The 23676-nt window shown below is 35.6% G+C and overlaps 1 protein-coding gene across 9 annotated transcripts in view; it reads right to left on the reverse strand.

Moving 5' to 3' along the window:
* Positions 1-23676, reverse strand: part of NBEA (neurobeachin) — a 662067-nt gene that overhangs the window by 308667 nt on the left and 329724 nt on the right. For all 9 annotated transcript variants that reach the window (XM_087865187.1, XM_045796974.2, XM_045796975.2 and 6 more), the window contains exon 35: positions 15289-15353. In XM_087865187.1, the coding sequence (XP_087721313.1) occupies positions 15289-15353 (65 nt within the window). The remainder of the gene's footprint in view (positions 1-15288; positions 15354-23676) is intronic.

Consider the following 23676-nt stretch of genomic DNA (forward strand, 5'->3'; position numbering starts at 1 on the left):
CTGGGGCTGAGCTCTGAGTCCCACTCCCTGCTCATGGGGAGTCTGCTTCTCCCTCTCCTGCTCCCCCTTCTTGTGCCCCCCCATCAAATAAATAAATAAAATCTTTAAAGAAAATTGACTACTTAAAAATCTGGAAAAACTTATAATTTATTTTTTAATCTAAAATTAAAAAAACTTATTTTAGAAAATGTTTACAAGCTTTGGGCTCTACTGGTTCTTGAAATAATTTAGTGCCAATAAGTCATCACCTGATGACAATAGCAGAATACCATGTTGATCCTGATAAGTGTATCGCTGACTCTAACTTTCCTACATTCCCCAAAAGTACATTTCCTTTAAGGAGGAACAACACCTCATAGGGTTGTTATGAGCGCAAGTGAGAGAATACTTGTAAAGTGTTTGACATGTACTAGGTGACCCCCTTCACCAGATAATAGTTCACTTTTCTGAAAGGTACACATTGATACATTGGTTCTTTTACGTTCATTAGAAGGAAAAACAATGGGAGATCTTGACGTTTGTCTATGAACCCCCACATCAGGCTGTGGTGGGACTTTCAAAATGATTCTGCATATTCAAACCTAGATTTGTAAATCAGCATATTCATTACGAACTGTACTACTATTCAAACTTTACGTTTTTTTAAGCAAGACCCAATTTACTCAGTTATATGACTGGTAAAATACAAAGATTAGAAAACTGGGGCATAGTAGGGGGTCTCTGTAGTGTGCTATCCCGAGTCTTTCTATTGGTGCAAAGGAAGGAAAAATGGAAAAACAAACACTAGAGACTTGAAAATCTCTCTCTACGTATCACTGTGAGGAAAATAATTACATACAATATCAAGTTATTCTCTTAAAACACTAAATCTTTCCCAGAGAATAAAGTCTATGAATTATTCATGCTTTGGATCAACTTATTATATGACAACCTATTATATAAAAATATAATCAGACATACACTTGTCTCAGATTCACTGGAGGACTGGAGTTTTGATTTGGGAAAAGTAGAGAGAAGGAAGATAAAACCTAAAGGATAATTTTGGAGCTTGAGATTGATGTCTAAGGACTTGATATGGAAGGGAGGAGGCATTAAAGACAGAAAGTGGGGTGAGGAGAGGGAATTAACATTGGTTGAAAACCTCCCCCTCCCCCCATCTAATTAACTGTTATGAAAAAGCTCTGGGAATTAAGTAATTATGTTGGATGAAAACAAGGATCCACAGATAGGCATTTCATTTTCTTATCACCTATTTGTGGCTTCAAATAAGCCTACCACTTCAAATACATGAAAGTAGAAATTTATATTATAATCTACCATGAACCTAAGCAGTTATTATACTTCTTAGTGCAGCATAGAAAAAATCACTTAACCTATGAATATATTTATGTTTCCAGTTATGGGTAAAGATGGTGATAATTTTACATGGCTCCTAAGATAAATGAATGAAGTGTAATAGTTCTAGTTCTCAAATTTTAGTGTACATTAAAGATCCTGATCATTTGCAGAACATATTAAAAATGGTGATCTAACTCCCATTCAGAGATTCTGATCGCACAGGTCTGAGGTGAGACCTTAGCATCTACATGTTTCATAAACAACCCTGTGATACTAACGCACAATGACATCTGAGGACCACTAAGTTCATGCCGTGTGAATGAAGGGAAAGTCTGGATTTGATTTCTTAGCAAGCTTCATTTCTCTCCTTATTTATGTGCGGATCACGGCACTGTTAACTTCATTTAGTTGCACAGTCCCAAAATTGATCCCCAAGTTAATTAACTCAGGCATAACATCATTAGAAGGATTACAAAAAGCATACATGTATTTATTATTGTAGGTTAGGGTCATTTCTTAAGATGAGCCCCCAGGTATTCTAATACTAGTTTGGTCACCAGATTAAGTAAGTCAACTTTTATGGTACACGGACAAAGGGAGTTACTTTCAGTTTGCTCACAGGCCAGAAAGGTCAATTTATATCAAATCTTCTGCTTTTCTTCTTTCCAATCTCTTCAATGACGGGTTGCTTAGCTATTTACTCCTGCGTGAAACCAGTCTCAACAAGCTAATACCAGTATGTAGGATTTGTGTAACTTACTCATCTTATAGTTTATTTTTTTTTAAAGAGTCTATCTATCTATCTATCTATCTACCTATCTATCTATCTATCTATCTATCCATCCATCATCTATCAGAGAGAGAGAGAGAACACAAGCAGGGGGAGCGGCAGGCAGAGGAAGAAGCAGGCTCCCCGCTGAGCAAGGAGCCCAATGTGGGACCTGAGCCAAAGGCAGACGCTTAACCAAGTGAGCTACCCAGGCGTCCCTCATCTTCTGGTTTAATATGGATTTAGAAAACATTGCTATTAAAATAGGATATGTTAAGGTTGTTTTAAGACACATAAACTGTCAAATCAGCTTAGAATAGTGGCTTTTAAACTGTGTCTCAAAGTAAAATATGAGAAATACACTTCATATCATAACCCTATATACCCACACAGCAAACACTTCAGCAAACAATATTTACCTGAACAGATAGTATACCCAATTAATTTTTCTATTATTTATTATTTCCTATTTTTGAAAGTGCTGATAGCAACCCATTAGAATTATATGTGCTATTAATGGTCAAGAAAATAGTTTTAAAAATACTGATTAGAAGACTTTCTCCTATTAGGGTTAACCCTGGGCCAAATAATCTAGCTCCTAGCTCAAATTTTGAGATTCCAAGTGAACAGCTCAAAGTTGTAATATTCAGGAGAAGGACAGTCAATGCTAACAGGAATACATGTCTGAAAAAAAATGGAATAGACTTGGTGATTTGAGAAATACCAGCTCAAAATCAGAGATGTGGCAGTGACTAAAGGAAAGAAAGCTGCTTCAAGCCATTTAATTCTATTTAACTTCTAATAATAGGAGTAGAGACACATGGACTGATGGTGTATAAAGAAAATTTGGGGGAAAAATTTGGAGGCAAATGAGGCATAACAGCACCATTAGCCACAATATAATACAATGATGCCAGGAATACTGTGTACTCCAGGACAGTCTCTTGGCTAATTTCCCAAGTTCTGTGCTCCCTCAATGACATGGTTCCTTTTCCAAAAGAAAAGGATTGCAAAAGTATTGCAAATATTATGACTACAAGCCCCAATAAGAGCTTTACCCTTGATTAAAAATACAATTTCTTATTGCTGAATCTACCAGTATGAATTCAAAGAACTAGAAAGTAATGTAATCTAAAATACATTTCTTTTGGAAAAGAAGGGAGAGAATAAGTAAAATATGACTTTTATTTACTGTTTTGACTGCTAAGTAGCACAATACACTAGGAAGCCTCTGAACAGGTCATTATTACCACCCTATCTACCACTTGTGTGTGTATTAGTGTTCTGCATAAAATGTGATTTAGCCAATGAGGGAGTGGCGATACTATCATACTGAGAACACACAAAACCCATCAATGCTCTTGATGGGATGTGTAAGGTACTCTAGAGTCCTCAACCTTTGTCCATAGTCTTCATAACCTAGCTCACATGCCACTTAAATAAATAATAATAAAAACAAATGATCATTTCTTGAGTGCCTATTATGTGTCAGGAACATTGTGAATTGATTGCTTACCAGGCTAGGTGCATTATAGGTATCATTTCATATAATGCTTACCTCATTTGATACCTTATTAGATAAGCATAATTAGCCCATTACACTGATGAAGAAACTAAGGCTTAGATTAAGTAACTTGCCCAAAGTCACACAGACAGGCCATTATGTTTGACTTGTTTGGGAAACATAATCAGTTTGGTGTGGCTTCTCACAGGGCATTCCAGAGAGTGAGATACAGGCAATCATTCATTCAACAGTAATTTATCGAGGGCCTTCTTTGTGGTAGTAAAGGACAATGAAATATGAGGGTGATATAGGGGTGCTTTAGGAGTGAATGGAGGGAGCCTGGATCAGTGTGGGGAGGTAAGGGAGGCCAGAGAAGCAAAGGCCTAGCAAGTCAATTAGAGAACTTCACAAGCAATGAAGCACTACTGTAGTTTTTTTTTTTTTTTAATTTTAAGTCAGGTTTATTGAGATATAATTTGCATATAATAAAATTAATTCTTTTTAAATGCACATTTTTGTGAGTTTTGACAAATGTATATTTTAGGTAGCTACCACTACAAGCAAGAACATTTCCATCACCCAAAAATGTTCCCTTGTGCTCTTCTCCTGCCATCCACAGCAAGAACTGAACTGTTTTCTGTCCCTCTAATTTTGTCTTTTCCCTGCTATCGCATAAATGGAATCACATAGCATATTTTTGCTGTCTGGCTTCTTAGCTTCACCTAATACTTTCAAAGTTCCATGTATGTTGTGCATATCAGTGACTCATACCTGTTATGGCTGAGCAGTATTCCATATAACGCTGTATCATAGTTAGTTTATCCACTTACCTAGTGATGGACACTTGCGTTATTTCTAGTCTTTGGCTATTATAAATAAAGCTGCTATGAACATTCATACATAGGTCTTAATGTGGACTAATACTTTCATTTCTCTTGGGAAAATATCTAAGCTTAGAATTATTGGGTCACAGCCATTGCACTACTGGGTATTTACCCCAAAGATACAGACGTAGTGAAGAGAAGGGCCATATGCACCCCAATGTTCATAGCAGCAATGTCCACAATAGCTAAATCGTGGAAGGAGCCGAGATGCCCTTCAACAGATGACTGGATTAAGAAGATGTGGTCCATATATACAATGGAATATTACTCAGCTATCAGAAAGAACGAGTTCTCAACATTTTCTGCAACATGGACGGTTCTGGAGGAGATAATCCTAAGTGAAATAAGTCAAGCAGAGAAAGACAATTATCATATGATTTCTCTCATCTGTGGAACATAAGAACTAGGAAGATCAGTAGGGGACGAAAGGGATAAAGAAGGGGGGTTAGCAGAAGGGGGAATGAAGCATGAGAGACTATGGACTATGAGAAACAAACTGAGGGCTTCAGAGGGGAGGGAGGTGGGGGAATGGGATAGGCTGGTGATGGGTATTAAGGAGGGCACGTATTGCATGGTGCACTGGGTGTTATACGCAAGTAATGAATCATCGAACTTTACATCAAAAACCAGGGATGTACTGTATGGTGACTAACATAATATAATAAAAAAAATTTAAAAATGGGGAAAAATTAAACATAAAAAGAATAAATACAAAAAAAAAGCACAGTTGAAAGACAGTTTCAACTCATATAAAGAATATTAAAGTGAAGAGAAACCACCGGCTTCACTTTCGCTACTCAATGCCTATTTAGTCATTGTGAATTTGAAATGTACTTATGAATACAGTGCAACACAATTGGCCACTTCAGGTCCAAAGTAATCCTTGCTGAAACAATTACCAGCCTTTACTGGGCCCGTCATAAAACTGAAGCACTGAAGGGCTACAAGTTAAAGCCCTATGAACTCACAGGAACACATTCTGTAAATGATTTATTTGTTCTGGCTATTGTATTTTCACAGAAATTCAAAATCAGCTTGTTAATTTCTACCAAAAAACCCAAAGTTGCCTGCTGGAATTTTGATTAGGTTTGAGTCTATAGACCAGTTTGGGGCGAACTAACAATTTAACCATGTTAGGTCCTCTGATCTATGAATACATATTTCTGCATTTCTTTATTTTTTATTTTTTTACAGAAATATTTTGTAGTTTTTATCATATAGGTCTTTCACAAATTTTAGTAAATACAACCCTAAGTACTTCTTGTTTTTGATACTATTATAATGGTTTTGCTTTATTTAAGCTTCTACTATTTCACATATATTATGAAGACATGTTATTATAATTGATTTTTGAATACTGATCTCCTCTCATGTAACTTCGCTAAATTCACTTATTATATAGTCCCTTTTCTCAGCCACCTTAGAATTTTCTACTGGCCTAATTGAACTGGCTATGATCTCCAGCCCAATACTGAATACACATAGGGAGTGAGAACATCCCTGCCTTGTTTTTGATCTAGTGGGAAAGCATTCAGTCTTTCACCATTTAGTAGGATGTTAGCTGTATGTTTTTTGTAGATAGTGTTTACTACATTGAGGGAGTTTAATTTCCAGTTTACTGAGAGTTTTATTATGAATATATGTTGAATTTTTCAAATGTTTTTCTTATGTCTATTAAAATATACTTTAAAAAATCTATTCATATGATATATTACATTGATAGATATTTTTGAATATTAAACAATCTCTGCATCCTTGGGATAAACACCTCTTGCTTATATTATAATCCTTTTCATATATTCCTAGATTTGATTTGCCAACTTTTATAAAGATAATATTAATATTGACCTATGTTTTCTGGTGGATATTGATCAGTAATTTTATTTCTTGTAATTGTTATTATTATCAGGGTGATGAAATCTCATAAAATGAGGTGTAAAGTATGACCTACTTTTCTATTTTTGGAAGACTGAGTAAAATTAGTTTTTCCTTACATATTTGGTAGAAATATTAAATCATTTTTTAACATCAATGTACTCTTAAGTTGTCTATTGTTTTTTTGTGTGTGTGCTAAGAATGAAAAAAATCTAGACTGAATAATGGACTGTTTTGAAGTCGGATTCATAAGTATTGGTTTTTTAAAAAATATATAAACATTTAATATATGCAAACATAAACAATGAACTTTTTCTTACTCCTCTTCCAGCTTGGACTGTGACACTTTATGACAGTCATATCATAAAAGAAGTATTCTGGGGGCACCTGGGTGGCTCTGTCGTTAAGCATCTGCCTTTGGCTCAGGTCATGATCCCAGCGTTCTGGGATCAAGCCCCGCATTGGCTCCCTGTTCAGCAGGAAGCCTGCTTCTCCCTCTCTCACTCCCCCTGCTTGTGTTCCCTCTCTTACTGTCTATCAGGTAAATAAATAAAATCTTAAAAAAAAAGACGTATTCTGGATTTTCAAATGTTGGTCTCTACAGCAATAACTAAAGAATATAGTTGATGTGCTTTCCCTTTACCAAAATGAAAAATAATCAGCCTATACTCAACACTTCAACTCCTCTGGCACCTTAGGAAGAACTTCTAAATTAAAATCTATAGCCCAGGCCATAGCTATTCTCTTGTCTTACCTGGCTTGTTCATTCTATTCCTTCACTTCATCTTTCACCTTTAGCGTACCCTTGGACTGGCCATACACATTGTACCTTCATGTTAGCATAGGCCCTCCAACAACCTGTTAGTTTACCTGTACCTGTTATTTAAACAACATATGAGCCACAAATGCCAATTCTAGGCTCCTCCGTTGCCAAGTTATTTGAGAATGGTATAGAAACTAGTTATGTCAGAATGGTACAGAAACTGAATCAAAGTTTCCTATAAAGACATGGATCATCTGACTCTTGACTGGCATTTGCTTGCACTAAGGGAAGAACACCAACAAAACATTAAAGTCTCTAAGAAATAAGAAAGAGTAAGAAATAAGACATATAAATGAATATACTAAAAATTGAGCACTCTTGCATTTGTCTTTTTAATATAAAGAACTATGAGTGATTTAACGAATTATTACTTAACTCTTCCTGAAGTTAAAATAATGCTGCCTAGGAGGAAAGTATATTTAAAGATGTCCTCACAAGACAAAAAGAATCTCAATACATACATATATGCAGATATATTTTTATCTTAGTTTTAGGTAAATAACATTTTATTTATAACCAACATCTAAAGTTAAGTCTATAAATTAGTAATACTGTTTAAGATCTATACAATTAATTTTGTAAAAGCACAAGACTTTTTCCCCCTCATTCATTTACAAAACTCAGCATGATTTAAAAACTTATTACATGAGTAAAATGAATAACAGAGTACTAATGAAAAGGTATAGATTAGGTTGGAAACTTTTGTTTTCCAGAAGTTTTCAGGGATTCTTGATTCAAAATTAAACCAGAATCTCAACTCTAATGAAAAGAGTTTCTTATCTTACAGTTTTGGAAGTTACTGTTTTTTATTTTATTTTATTTTTATTTATTTATTTTTTTAAAGATAGAGACAGCCAGCGAGAGAGGGAACACAAGCAGGGGGAGTGGGAGAGGAAGAAGCAGGCTCCCAGTGGAGGAGCCTGATGTGGGGCTCGATCCCACAACGCTGGGATCACGCCCTGAGCCAAAGGCAGACACTTAACCGCTGTGCCACCCAGGCGCCCCGGAAGTTACTGTTTTTTAAATACAGTTTTTGCCAAATCAAAGACAGAAAACAAATAAACTCAAAGTTTATTGCTTTAATTATTAAATAAGCCAAACCAAAGCTTACTGTTTTAATTATTACATAGCATTTGTTAAATTACAGAAGATATTCAAGTCAAGGCCATATAATCACTAAAGAATTATGCTTAGATGCGATATCCTTTTTCTTTTCAAAACCTAAGAAATTCAAGCTATATATATTTTTCACTATTTTAAAGAACAAAATAAAAATTGGCATCCTGTGAATCTTATGCTAAATTCAGTACCAAACACAAATACACACTGGCTATTATGTATATTCATTAATATTACATCCTATATGCTTTCAAAAGAGTGATAAAGGTTTATTTTAGGCAAATGATTAATTTATTTCAAAGGATCACTCAAATCCCATAATTTAAAAAATTCTTTCTTATTTGCTTTATAGTTCAATTCATATTTTAATAATTTAAAATCCAATTATTATTGCCAAGATATTATAGGCAATTTTACATCCCATTAACCTTGCTTTGTTTTAATTATAAAGATCCTTTGTTAGATTCCTCTAAATGATCCAGTTTATAATTTCAGCCTGTCCTAGGGAGTACTTTAATTCAGCTGCACATTCATCAACTGTTTTTGTCCTGTTAATTGTAGACAACTGCACAATTGCTTTCTCTAGCTATGATTGATGAATTATATTCACGAGTATAGCTGTTAAGTAGGATAAACATTTATAACAATTTCCACTTAAAGATTTTTAACTTCATTCCCACAAGGACAAATTAAAGACTGATATTCTAATGACTAAGAGAAAGTGTTCTTTATATGCTTCATTTTAAATTATTAGAACAAGTTAAGAAAAAGGCTGTATGTCCATGCAAATGAAATAAAAGAGTGTATAAAGAATCTAATTTGTGCTTAGCACATAGTAGGCCTCAACAAATCGAAGCCAGATAAATGGAGTAGTGTGTCTTTACTGTATCTACATCCCAATCTCAATATGATTTTTTTTTGATCTGAAACTCCCAAGTTCAAATTTATGAAAGAGAAAGGTCTAAATTGAAAGGAAATGAAGTAAACTAAAGGTCAGAGTCAGCAAAATTCTGAATATACATTATAAGTAATAACAACAACAAAGCTTCCATTTTTAAAAGCCTATGTTGCAGCAGTTATAATCAATGTCATATATTATTTTCCACCTTCAGAGAAAATGGGGAAGAAAGGTGTTGCACTCTTCTACAGATGTGAAACTGTGTCAGGGGGAGATTATGTTACACGTTAGAGTCTGACAGTTGATCAATACAAGAACTAGTATTTGAACTCCATACAAATGATATACATATGCGATGTGTTGTAATAGGCACTGTGGAAAGAGCCCAACAAAACATGCGATGACAAAACAGGCCCTGACACTGCGGTATGGGAAGTACACATCAGGAGAACTGGAAGGTGCTATGAGAACATGGGAAGGCACCTAATCTGGACTAGGGATGGGGGAGGGGTTGGCACTCAGTGAAGACATTCTTTTCACTGAAGTATGAGAAATGAGTGTCCATCTTCACTGTACCGCGGACTGCTGGGGAAAATACTCCAGTATCAAGGACAGCAATCTTCATCTGGTCCCCCAAACCTTCTGGCCATAGGCCTAGGTTTCCTGTCTTTTCTCTCCCCTGTTCATCTACACTGGCTATTTTCAACATTTTCCTCTCTTCTCAAACATGACACCCACCTCTCCAAATTTTCTTCATTTTCAATAAATGGTCCTTCCTGTCACCTCACAGAGAAAATAAAAGGTATCATAAAATCCCCGCTGAGTCCTGCCGCCAATGTAACTGTGAGCCTCCTTTTTCAGGCTCTTCCACAAGAGGCTAAGCCCCGCGCCTCTGTCTCACCCCTCCCTGAGTATTCAGTGAGCATGAAAAAATACTCAAGCCCTTCCTTCCAAAAAATATCCCTACAAAACAAAACCCACCTCCAGCAACCACCCTATCTTTCCTCTTCTTGGCCAAACTCCTTAGAGTTGGTGTACTTGCTGACTACACTCATCTCCTACTCATTCCTCAGCTCCGAACAACCTAGCTCCTGGATCAAGTTCTCTCATGAAATCGCCACTTTCTCAGAAGTCATTCCCTGAATTATCTGCTCCCATAGTACCCTCGACTTTGGCACAATTATTATATCAGTAATTGTAAGACTGTTGTCCCCACAAGACTGTAAGCTTTCCTATAGCAGGGCCTGGGTCTATACCCAGCGTCTTCAGCACACAGGTGTACATGTGAATGAAATCAACATTGACAGTCTCGTCACCGAATCAGTAGTCCCTTTCATCCTGACTCAAAAACCCTTTTGTTGCCTGTTCATTCCTTCTCATTCTAGTCAGCATTCTTTTCTTCATTCCTTCAATAAATATTTGTGATTGTGAACTACATGTCGGGTGTTATTCCAGAAACCAAGAATATATCAGTGAAAAGAATACAAGTTCTTAAGGAAAGTATATTTTGGTGGTGAAGATAGATGTAAACAATGAAAATAATTTGAGATGACGTAATTAAATGTTAAAACAGAGTCATGTGGTGGAAGTGTGGTAACTCAATAAGATGGTCAAGGGAGCCTCTCTGAGAGGGTGACATTTAAGCTGATTTCTAACGACAGAAAACAGCCAATTATGTACAGCTGCAGGGAAAGAGGATTCCCAGCAGGAACAGCTGTAAAGTGGCCTCAGGTTCTCTGCTCCTTCTACACAGGCTCCCTGAGAATTGCACCCGTAACCATCCAGCGCATGTTCTTCCTTCTGTATTGTTCTAAGTAAATTATACTTACAGTATAAACCAACCAGCTTTAAAGCCAGAAATCAAGTTATCTTTGATTCCTTCTTTTCCCTCTTACAATTCAATCTATCAGCAATTTTGTAGACTTAATTTCCAAAGGATACTTTAAGTCTGTCCACTTCTTGCTTCCTCATAGCCACTAGTAGTCAGTCTATGACACCATCATCTTAAATGAGATTACTGAATCTCAGATTAGATTCGTTTAGAGCCCCGTAAATCCATTTGCCACACTGTAGATTATGCCTAGCTCTCTTCAATTATATCACAGCACCCTTACCATAGCTTACAAACCCCTTCATGGCATGACTCTCGCCAGTGATCCTTGCCATGAAGGGATGACTTGCCTCTATCTGGCTGGTATACAACTGGCACTTAAATAGCTCTTAGCTTGACTAAAAAGAGCTGTCCAGCAACATGTCTTGCTATCTATTGCTTCCAGGCTTTGGTATCATACCATTCCCCTGGCCCAGAATTTCATTCCTCTATTTTTTAATTTTCTTTCACCTATGTTCTAACCATCTCTCAGTTCTCAATGAAGATGGCATTCTATTTGGATACACTTTTTTTTTTAACCTCTTGTTTTTGTTTTTTGTTTTTTTTAATTTTATAGACTATTGTTAGAGCAATTTTAGGTTCACAGCAGCCTTGAATAAAAGATACAGAAATTTCCCAGATATCCCCTCATCACACAAGGTTCTCCCCCTTTATCTCCATCCCCTACCATAGTGTTACATTTGTTACAAATGATGGACCTATCTTAATATAGTGTTATCACGTAAGATCCATAGTTTATATTAGGGCTTACTCTTGGTGCTGTACATTCTATGGGTGTTGACAAATATATAATGACATGTATCCACTATTACAGTATCAAACAGAGTAGATTTACTGGCCTAAAAGTCCTCTATGCACTGCTTATTTATGTCTTCCTCTTCCCTAACTCCTGGCAACTACTAATCTTTTTTTTACTGTCTCCATAATCTTGCCTTTTCAAGAATGTCATATAGTTGGAATCATACAGTGTGTAGCCTTTTCAGATTGGCTTCTTCTACTTAGTAATATGCAATTAAGGTTTCTCCATGTCTTTTTGTGGCTTGACAGCTCATTTCTTTTACTTTATTTTTTTATAAAGATTTTATTTATTTGACAGATGGAGAGAATGAGCAAGAGAGCACAAGTAGGGGGAGTGGCAGAAGGAGAGGGAGAAGCAGGCTCCCCACTGAGCAGGGAGCCCAATGTGGGGCTTGATCCCAGGACCCTGAGATCTTCACCCAAGCTGAAGGCAGACGCTTAACCCACTGAGCCACCCAAGCACCCTGAAAGCTCATTTCTTGTTATCACTAAATAATAAATATTCCACTGTCTGGTTGTACCACATAAATAAATGGGTATCTGTTTATCCATTCATCTACTGAAGAACATCTTGGTTGCTTTCAAGTTTTGGCAATTATGAATAAAGTGGCTATCAACATCTGTGTGCAGGTTTTTATGTGAACATAAGTTTTCAACTCTTTCGAGGAGATATAAGGGAGAACAACTGCTAGATCACAGTAAGAATGTGTTGTAAAAAACTACGAACCTATTTTGCAAAGTGGCCGTACCATTTTGTATTCTCACCACTAATGAATGAGAGTTCCTGTTGTTCACATTCTTGTCAGTGTTCCAGATTTTGACCATTCTAATAGGTGTGTAGTGGTATCTCATGTTTTTGATTTGCATTTCCCTGATGACTTATGATGGATGAAGGGCATCTTTTCCTAAGCTTATTTGCCATACATAGATCTTCTTTGCTGAGGTGTCTGTTAAGGCCTTTGGCTCATTTTTTTAACCAGGTTGTTTATTTTCTTATTGTTGAATTTTAAGAGTTCTTTGTATATTTTAGGGAATAGTCCTCTATCAGAAGTGTCTTTTGCAAATATTTTCTCCCAGTCTGTGGCTTGTTCTTTTCATTCTCTTGACACTGACTTTTGTAGAAAAGAAGTCTTTAATTTTAATTTAGTCCAGACTATCAACTCTTTCTTTCATGGATCATGTCTTTGGTGTTGTATCTAAACAGTCATAACCAAACCCAAGGTCATCTAGATTTTCTCTTATGTTATCTTCTATACATTTTATAGTTTTGCATTTTACATTCAGATCTCTGATTCATTTTGAGTTAATGTTTGTGAAGAGTATAAGGTCTGTGTCTAGATTTAATTTTGGCATGTGGATGTCCAGCACCATTCACTGAAAAGGCCATCTTTGTTCTATTGTATTGGCTTTTCTTGGATACATTTTTTGAAATCCCTGATAGTCCTATCACCTGGAGAATATACTCTTTAAGTCGAGAGTAAGTGTCCTGTCTTCTACTTGTATTAATACCTATACCACCTCTATCACAGCACACTTACAATATTGTATGGATTATTCTAATATTTGTCTTTCCTCCAAAAATTCAGAACCATGTTTGTCTCATTCACTTCTCTATTCCCATCTCCTATAATAGGATTTGGTATGTAGTAGTCACTGAACAGGCATTTGCTGTATTAATGTACACATGATCTGTTCTTTCATATTTTTTGCTAGTCATGTTTCAATTTTTGTTCTAAAATCATCTTTAGTGGAGGAACAATTGGTAAATGAATACAAAAATCTAGAATGGCACAAAGAACATTATGGTGAGCATTTTGAAGGTTTTCATGGACTAAAATTTTTTAAAAATTATAACTACCTTCTATAATTCCAACTTTTTTCTAAAACAAAATAAATGAACTCCAAACTCTACCACTGAACAATAAAATAGTATCAGAACTAAAACCTCTGGTATTAGCAAATTCCCCCCTTCCTTTTCTAAGATAATAACTATAATCTTAAGTGCTGAAAATTCAATTATGTTAACTCTTCAGAGAGTTACTGATGACAAGATAATTTTTGTTTTTCCCTTCACAGTTGAAACAAATTGACAAAATTAGCATGTATATGAATTGAGAGATTTTTATAATTGATATGAAAATGAATAGTCTGGGCAACATTTTTTTTTCTGTTTTTCATCACCTTAAGATGGATAATAATTATTATCAACTCTTATCACAACAAAGTTCTATAAGAACTACAGTATGTTGTTATTATGTAAAATTAGTATTTATATTATAAAAGAAAGCTGATATTTTCCTGCATCTTTTGCTTTGCAGTGAATGTAAAATTTATTTTAACTTTTAGAGTTGTTATTATGACAAAAAATAATTCATTCATGGATATGTAAATGAGAAATATACAATAAAATGAATTATTATAAAAACAGAGGTTATGTCCGAATTATAATAAACTGATGGGAAAAAAACTAATACTAAAAAGGAATACTAAACTGCATTTGATTTTTTAAAAATGGCTTGCTATACCATATATAAACTAATTTTCAAGGAAATCTTGTAAAATATTCTTTCATGACACCTCCCTTGATAAAGGGAAGTTTTATATACAGTAAGCATTATTTCCTTATCATCAATTTAATTAAATATAGTTTCAAATAAGAAAAAAATAGATTATGCCAAATATTCAGTCATTATTTTCCAAAGAATACACTGTATCATAGAAAAAACACTGTAAAGGATGCAGGTCCTTGGCTGACAGAAGCTATACATCTCAGAATGGTGACAGTTAACATCTGTCTCAATGTATCCACTGCCAATAAAGTATTGGAAAAATCACAGTGAACAACTGTTTATCCTAAAGTGGTAAATACAATAATGGGCTCTAACATAAATTTACTTACAGCACCATTTTAACAATGGGATATATAAATTCTTAATCTGACCATTCTATTCCCCATATTTAACATTCTTCACGTTTTCGGTTGGATATCCAAGAGCATGATATGTTCAGATAAAACTACTTCACGTGAACTGAGATGGGCTGAGGGAGTGAACACTGAGCATGGCTTTGAAAACAGATGGAGTGGCAGATGGGACTGCAGACTGGGTTCACTTGATCTGTGTTAAACAACTTTACTACCCAGTAAGATGGGGCTCAAATCTCACAAAAACCTTATAAAGTTTGTTCCTTTATTTCATAGATGCTTTTCTGCACCCTAAAATAAATATGATTAATATCTTAAACTTTGTTCCTTTTAACTACCTGTGTGATAAATTATTTAACTCTAATATATTTCCTTATTCATTTTTGGAACAGATGGTAGGAGAGCAGCCGCCTAGCAGAATAAAATGTACACAAACTAATTGTCTAAAAATTGTAAAATTAATTACCTTCCTTCATTGATGAGTTCAATAAATGCAAGTCCTGCATTCTTCTGAATAGAATTTTGCCATTCCTAAAAGGAGAAACCAAACCAAGTTTAAGAAAAATGAGCATGTAAACAAAAGTAACATCTGGTTTAAGGATCATGTTGATGTTAACAGCTTCCATGTGATATCATTTCTACATCTTTTAAAAATATTTTTAACAAATGTTATTCTGTAAGAAATCCAAATTTTAAAAGTAGCTCTGTATCACTTAGTTTAGAAGGTGCTTTTGAATTCCCAGTAAATCTCAGGCTTGATGCAGACTGAGATAGAAAGTGAGACACGGGTACAGAAGATTCTCAGCACACAGCCTCCTTCCAAAAGAAATCAAATAAATAGTCATGCAACTATACAAGTGGTAGAAACATTTGGGAAAGAAAACATTAGCCTTGAACATAGAGATTTTTCATTCAGACTATAAAACAAAAATCAGAAATATATACATTAAAATTGATTTGGAAATTAAATGTTCTAGTTACACGTGCATTCCAGGTGACGGAAAAGTACGTAGAAAAAAAGGTTACGAATGAATTCTTTTGAATTTGCAAAAGAAAAGGGGGGCAATATTAAAACTATATCCGAATGTAACCTCTCTTTGCTAATCTAGATTAGAACATATTGTAAATTTGGCAGTTCCAGTGTCATTATAAATCTGTGATTGTTATATAGTGTTTTGGCTTAGGAAAGTATATTGCTTATTTTGTACTCTTCCAATAGCATATTTAGAATATGCCTTAACCATTTTTTTTGAAGGGGTATTGGTTTATTCTAGTGATTTCAATTTTTTGCTTTTTTATATAGCTGGTAAATTGTATTTTTTGGATTAAAAAACACAACTCTTTCAATAGTACTATAAATAAATGCTTCCTTAATACATTGTTAAAAAAAATCCCTCTTGATCACTCACATCACTCATCTATAGATTTTTTCTTCATGATTTTCCCACTAATAAGTTGCTACACACGAGGTAGTCAGCTGTCTTGCCATAAATTCAGCTTCACAAAAAGCAGTCTCCATGTCAACCCTTCCCTCTACTCTTGATCATATTGCCTTTTTAAAGTTTTGCATACATACTGGGAACAAATGTGGTCCCCCAAAATAGGTACTTGATTTGTAAATATTTTCTGCTTGAAGTATATCTGTGAAGAATTACAGAAGAATGCATCATGAATCTACATTTCCCCAGGAGAGAGAATCAACAACTTGGGAAAAGAGATGTGGAAGCCTGGGGACAGTAATGATCTTATAAAGGCATAAATGGTTCTATGGCTCTCTAAATGGTTTTAGCAAAGCCACTTTTAGCTATCCTACATAACCTAATGAAAATTCATCGAAATGACAACATCACTATTGCATTTTGCAGTGCTTATTAAAACTTTAAAATCATTTCTGTTGAAAATAATTACAGGGAACTCTTTTTCCTATATTTTAATAAAATGATTTATATTACCAACCTTTTATATATTTTGCATATTCCCATTATATATCCTATATTTATTGCAAACCAATATCCCACAAAATGTGCAAATTTCTCAGGACTACTTGACATTTATTGTGATATTAGCTTCAAGAGAAAAGTGACTCTTATATAAAAAGAACCATGGCACTGTGAAGAATAAACTCTTACAGACAATGTCTTAAACATGATATTCTTTATGATACTGTTTGTACACCAAGGCTCTTTTATCAGCAGAAACTTAAATATGCATAGGATTTTTTAAGCAGATATTTCAAAGTACATACTCAGGTATTACATATGCATCCCAAATTATACTGTGTCTAAAAGATCATAGAGGAAAATGTTTTAAAAACTCTGTTCAGATCAAAGATCAAACAAAAGATATCTGTGAGGTGCCTCAGCCCACGAGACACTAATCTGCAATCTTTGATAAAGGAACAGCAGAAATCTAAGTCTGAGCCAAGTCAAGGACATTAGAGTTTGAAGGATGAGAAAGCCAATGAAAGTGTATGACTGCAAGACTTCATTCAAGAAATATGTGTTTTAAAAGAGTAATTTGTCACTTCTGCAAGAGTAAACAGTAGAAGACTGTTTTATATGCCTTTCTAGAAGAGAAACAATAAAGGCCTATACTGCACTGGTATTTCGAATAGGGAAATGGAAATTAAGAGATGATACAAATTAAAAGACGATTCTGGATGAGAAATTGGATTTAAGGACTAAAATAAAAAAGTAGAACAATATAAGGTTTAAGTTATTAGCATGAACGACAGGAAGAATGGTAATATTATTATGAAAATAAGAAAAAGGGTACTCATTTGAGGAAAATCACAGGGTTGTCATGAGTCCCTATTTGTTGGGATTAGGATGATGATGGTATATCACAATGGAATGTGGAATTTGGAATTATTTGCATAAAAATATTGACTAAAGCAAACCATCAGGCAAAAGCCTCTAAAGATGGAATGAGCACTGGGTGTTATATGCAACTGATGAATCTCTAAATTCTATCTCTGAAACTAATACTACACTATATGTTGATTAAATTCAATTTAAATTTAAAAAATTTTAAAAAGAAGAAGAAACAGAAAGAGGATCAAAACACCTAGGATGAATTTTGGAAATCACTCACATTTTTAAGATTAGAAAAAGAAGCTGTTAAGAGAGATAAGACCTAACAAAATTTAAGAATAGTAGCACAATGTTATAGCACCATTTAAAAGAAAATAATTCACTTATTACACTGGCTCAGCAAAATAAAAACATACAAACAGACCCTTTAATCAGTAACATTCTCTTTTTTAATGATCAAGGATTTAAGTTTTATCGTACGTGAATTGTAAAACACAAAATATGGTAAGCCACAAAGTGTATGAAACATAAACTGAAAAGTACAAAAAAAAAAAAAAACCCCCAAAAAGACGCCATTCCAAGGGAGGGGACAGAAAGCTAGAAGCGGCACAGGAGCTGCTGCCTGAGCTGGCTCTGGGTCTGGAGCTGACAGTCTGATGCTGGTGGTGGATATGGGAACGGAGCTGGCACTGGATGGGTCTAGCTCGAGAGCTGATGCCCAAGCTGCTGTATCTCAGACTGCAGTGCTGGAGCTGGCTGTAGAACTGACTCTAGTTCTGGGCTGACTCGAAGTCTGGCACTGTTGCCAGACCTGGTATGAAAGCTGGTGACGGAGATAACTCTAGATCTGGAGCTGATAGTGGCTCTGGGGCTAGAGCTGGAGCTGCCACTAAATCTGGAGTTGGGATGAGAGCTCATGCTGGGGTTGGCTGTAGCTCTGCAGCTAGCTCCAGCACTATTTCTGGAGCTAGTGTAGAAGGTGGCTCTGGCTCTAGAGTTGCTGCTAGGATGAGTTCTGGAATCGGCCCTAGCTCTGTAGTTGCCGCTGGAGCCAGTGCTGCAACTAGTGACAGAAGTCGCTCCATCCCTGGAGCTGGCTCTAGCTCTGCTCTGGAACTGGTCTGGAGCTGATTCTAGCTCCAAAGCTGGCACTGCCCTCAGCTCTGGAGATGGAGAAGGTCCCAGAGCTGTGTGAAGCACCAGAGCTTGTTCAAGAGCTGGCCCAAACTCTACAGGTACTGGAGCTGGTGCTAGAGTTGGCAAAAGAGCTGGTGCCTAAGCTACTAATATCACTTCTGAAGTCATTACCTAGAGTTGGCAACCTGACATGAAAGACACTGCCCAAGCGTACAAAAGAGATTCCAGGAACAACAATAAGAACACAACAAAAAAAGGAAACCTGGAAAATGAGAGACAGTGAAACAAGAGAAAAAAAATTCTGTAATTACATGGTTGACATATATGAAGATATTTCAAACAACCAGAAAAGAAAGCTTAAAGACAAAGTTGCAAACATCTCCCAAAAGTACAGAAGATAGGGTGCCAAGAAAAAGATAAAAGGATGTGGCAACAGTAATAACAACAACAAAAATGGAGAAATAAGGAAATTGGATGGCGATCTCCAATCAAAAGACCATATCCACTGAGTAGGAACTGTAGAAAGAGTGAATGGGGAAGAGTGAAGGGGGAACGTGGAAGAAAAGAAATTATCAAATAAATATAAAACTGTTCCCAGAAATGAAATATCTGATATAAAACCCCCAACAAACCACATTATCATAAAAATTTCCTTAACATTAGAATTAAGGAAAAGGCTAACGGGAAAAAAAAAATTGTACAAAGAATCATGAATAAGAACAAAACGAAATTTCTTAACAGTAAAGCTAGAAAAGAGAAGAAAACACTGCTTGCATGGTTACGGAGAACATAACACTCAGAACACAATATCCACCCAAACTGTCAATAACATGTGAGGATAGACTAGTTTCAAACATGCGTAAACATTTGTTTTTCATCCACTCTCTTTCCAGAACGCTGCCAAAACGAGGGTGTCTCTCCCACAGGAGAGACAAGATTATGCTGTGACAGCTACTGAACATCAGGGGCTTGAAGAAAGATGTATTTCTTCCACAAGCTCCAAGGCCATTGTGGTGTTTCTCTCTACATCATCATTAGCCTCACTCTGGGAGCCAGACCGACAATGCAGCCATAGTCTGGAACACTGTCCACAGCCAAGGTGGAAATAGTTACTTTTGTCAGACTACAGAGAGTAAAAAATTTTGAGTGCAAATTTATCATTGCCATGTATATATTTTTGACTTCAGAGTTGTATTTGTGAATAAGCAGGCAATATAATTCCTGAGTTTGTTTGATGACAATGTATGCTATTGACAGGTTTCATTACTTGAGTTCAACTTCTTCCTCACAAAAGGCTGAAGTGAGAATTGCTCTTTTCTCAAAATTCTTAGCTAAATCAGAGCTCACATAAGAGGCTCTATCTTGCTCTTCTGTCACCTCTGATTATCCTTTTCTTTCCTCAGACGTAAGTAGACATCAAATAGTTAGGTGACACATAATTTTAAAACAACATAAACGGAAATACCAATTTTCCAATATGGAGTTCAACACTAGCTAGCTTAAAAGTATTTTTCTGTATGTCTCTAAACCTCAATTTACTTTTTATATGTTTTATGTGCACATTATACTATTAGATCTTAGGTACTGAATCTTTGAAGGAGGAGCCACATTTTATTCATCTATAATAACTAAAGGGCCAGAAGAAATAAATAATGAAATTTCTACAATGACTATACTACCACATTAAGGCAACAAGAGGTCAGTTCTATTAGTTTAGTGACACTGGATGGAAAACAAAGAAAACAAAATCCTATGAATAAAATTTAAGAAATATTATATTCCCTAGTATCTTTTTTCTAGGATCTATTAGTTTTTTGCTAGCCAAATTTGAGTATTTTCTTCCCTACGGTGGAAGCCTACTGAGTTATCCATTAACATGTTATGAATGGGAATGAAGAGTAATTTTGCAGGCTTTGACCTAAGTAAGGGTCAGAGTGGATTCCACATAATGTTTAAAGAGTATAATTCAAGTTCTGAAGGTTTTCAAAATTTCTTAATAACTATAATAACCAATTTGCATAATTTCAATTTATCAAGTCAATTTCTGTTAACCACATTAACAATTTGTGAGGTCACAAAAATGTTACCAATTATCTTTCTTTAAGAGGGCTTAAGGTTTTAAATTTTCAAATGGTGTAAGATATAAAAGTCCGAGGCAGGAGATAAACTAAATCCAGGATATACACAGTAATCTCTCTGGCATCTGAGGGGAAAAAAAAGTCAAGTAATTTAATTCAAAATTATGAGTAATAGAGGAATAATATAGTAAAATATGAATTTTAAAACAGAAGAACATATGATGTTCGTGCTTACGGTGGGTTGCATGGTGTACAGTTTTGTCACCCTTTCCACTCCTCCCAACTATGCTGCATCCCAAGGGGCTGCTTCAGTAGAAGAGTTGGAGTAGTAATGACCTAAGCCATACAAACAGCACTAAAACTAGAAATTTTAAACATGTTTGTATCAGTGGCTGTCTGGGATTTAGCATGAGACTTCAGTCTCTCCTGGTTTTGGTGAATTTTAAACAAACAGATTTTGCAAGGCAATGAGGAAAACACAGATTTTTTTTTTCTTTCAACCACTTAAAAAAACTAAATGAGAGAGAGAAAAGGGGATAACAAATATTCCTGACAAGATGAAGTATATTTTCCCTCTCCGAAATGTCAGGATTGAATCTGTTTTTTTAAAGCTTACATAATAATTTCTGAATGACAGTTGTAAAAGCACAAATAATTATTTGGGCATCTTTATTTGAAAATTCCAAACTCAGTAAAATATGGTACCCAGTACTGAATAGTAAACAAAAACAGAAGTGCAGAGAAAAAACTGGAATGTGAATGATAAAGTATCCTACAGGAAAAGTATAACTTGTAACAATAGTTTATGTTGGCAAAGCAATAAATCGTTTTTTGCGAGGTTTTATTTATTTGAGAGAGAGAAAGCACGGGCAGGGAGCGAGTGAGGGCAGAAGAAGAGGAAGAAGCAGACTCCCTGCTGAGCAGGGAGCATGATGCAGGACTCGATCCCAGGACCCTGGGATCATGACCTGGGCTGAAGGCAAGAAGCTTAACCGACTGAGCCACCTAGGCACTCTGGCAAAGCAATAAATCTTCAAGAGAGTAAAAAGAAATGATTATTTTAAAACTTTGGAAATGGGAGATGGGATCAATCCTAGATCATTATTTTCTCAATGCTTAATACTGTCATTAATTGGAAAATATTCCATCTGAAATATAATTCTTTATATTTTGTAATGATTTGTTCACACATATGTCTCCCCACTAGATCATAAATTCATTAATGAAAGGAAGGATCTTGTTTTCTTTAACTATGCATACCTACTAAGTAGCAAGTGTCTGGCATACTGTACAGACTTAATGTATTTTTGTTGTTGAACTGAATTTAATCCTCCCAAATCAAGGGTATCACTTAAATCTATGGTTCTCAATCTGGCTGAACAAAAGAATCAACAGGGGAGTTGTTAAAAAGTCCCAATCACAACAGAATAATCTCTAAGGATGGGGCCCAGGCATTGGAATTTTAAAGGTTCCCAAATTATTTTGATGTAGAGTCAGTATGGACAACCACAGACTTAGGTCATCTCTCTCTCCCGACAAGACTGCACACATACAAACTTCAAAGTGCTTAACTTGCCAGCATAGAGTACGTTAGTTATGAGGTGATGTATATATTTTCCTTCAAGTTGTTCAATTATTTAAATTTCCTTCTACTCATCTGTAAAACAGTATATTATTGTATCATAATTACACCATAATCATTGAAGTATCCACATCTCTAAACACATTTACTAAGGTCCTTTTCAGCTCTGACATGGCATTTCATTCCCATAAATGGTATTTTTGTAAGAAACTCATAGTGACCATGTAAAAAAATGTAACAAATCGGGCTAGGCGATGATCATATTCTTTTATGTTGATGCACATTTGATTTTGCGTTTTAAAAAGTACTTTTTTAAAGATTTATTTATTGAGAGAGGGAGAGAGAGCGCCAAGTGGAAGGGACAGAGGGAAAGCGGTAGAGGATCCCAAGCGGACTCCACGCTGAGCAAGAAGCCCAATGTGGGGGCTCGATCTCATGACCTGAGCCAAAACCAAGAGTTGGACACTTAACTGACTCAGCCAGCCAGACACCCCAAAAAGTGTTTCTTAAATGTACATTACTATGTAACTGATTCTAGGAGTTTCAAAAGAATAATTAGGTAAAATATTGAAAGGATGACAAGAAAAGTACTTAACATAGACAGGAACTGAGTGTTTGTTGTGGTTGCTGACGCATAAACTACGCTGAGAGTTGATAAATGGAATATAGCTGGACAGGGAAGATACTGTAATCACTGTCCTAGCTTTCTAACAATTCTCTCTGACATGCAGACTTAGAGAAATTACTTAAAACAAGGGAAATGGATACATGAGAATGTGCACAAAGGGATAATAACTTATTGTCATTTCAAAAAAGACAATCTTTTGGCAATGACAGAAGAAAAAGTGTACTTTAAAATTGTGACTACAAATCATTCTAGAAAGTCTTCTGCTATTTAAGAAAACACACACAAACACACATACAGACGTGCACACACACATGCACTCATTCAACTACTGAGAAAAAGAACATCTATAAGAAAAGGTGTAAATTGGGACGCCTGGGTAGCGCAGTCGTTAAGCGTCTGCCTTCGGCTCAGGGCGTGATCCCGGCGTTCCGGGATCGAGTCCCACACTGGGCTCCTCCGCTGGGAGCCTGCTTCTTCCTCTCCCACTCCCCTGCTATGTTCCCTCTCTCGCTGGCTGTCTCTCTGTCACATAAATAAATAAAAAATCTTAAAAAAAAAAGAAAAGAAAAGGTGTAAATTAAACATAGGCATCAAATTTTTGTCTTCATGGGAAACA

The sequence above is a fragment of the Ursus americanus genome, chromosome 10 (assembly GCF_024610735.1).
Source record: "Ursus americanus isolate L20-20 chromosome 10, mUrsAme1.1.p, whole genome shotgun sequence".
Lineage (NCBI taxonomy): Eukaryota > Metazoa > Chordata > Mammalia > Carnivora > Ursidae > Ursus > Ursus americanus.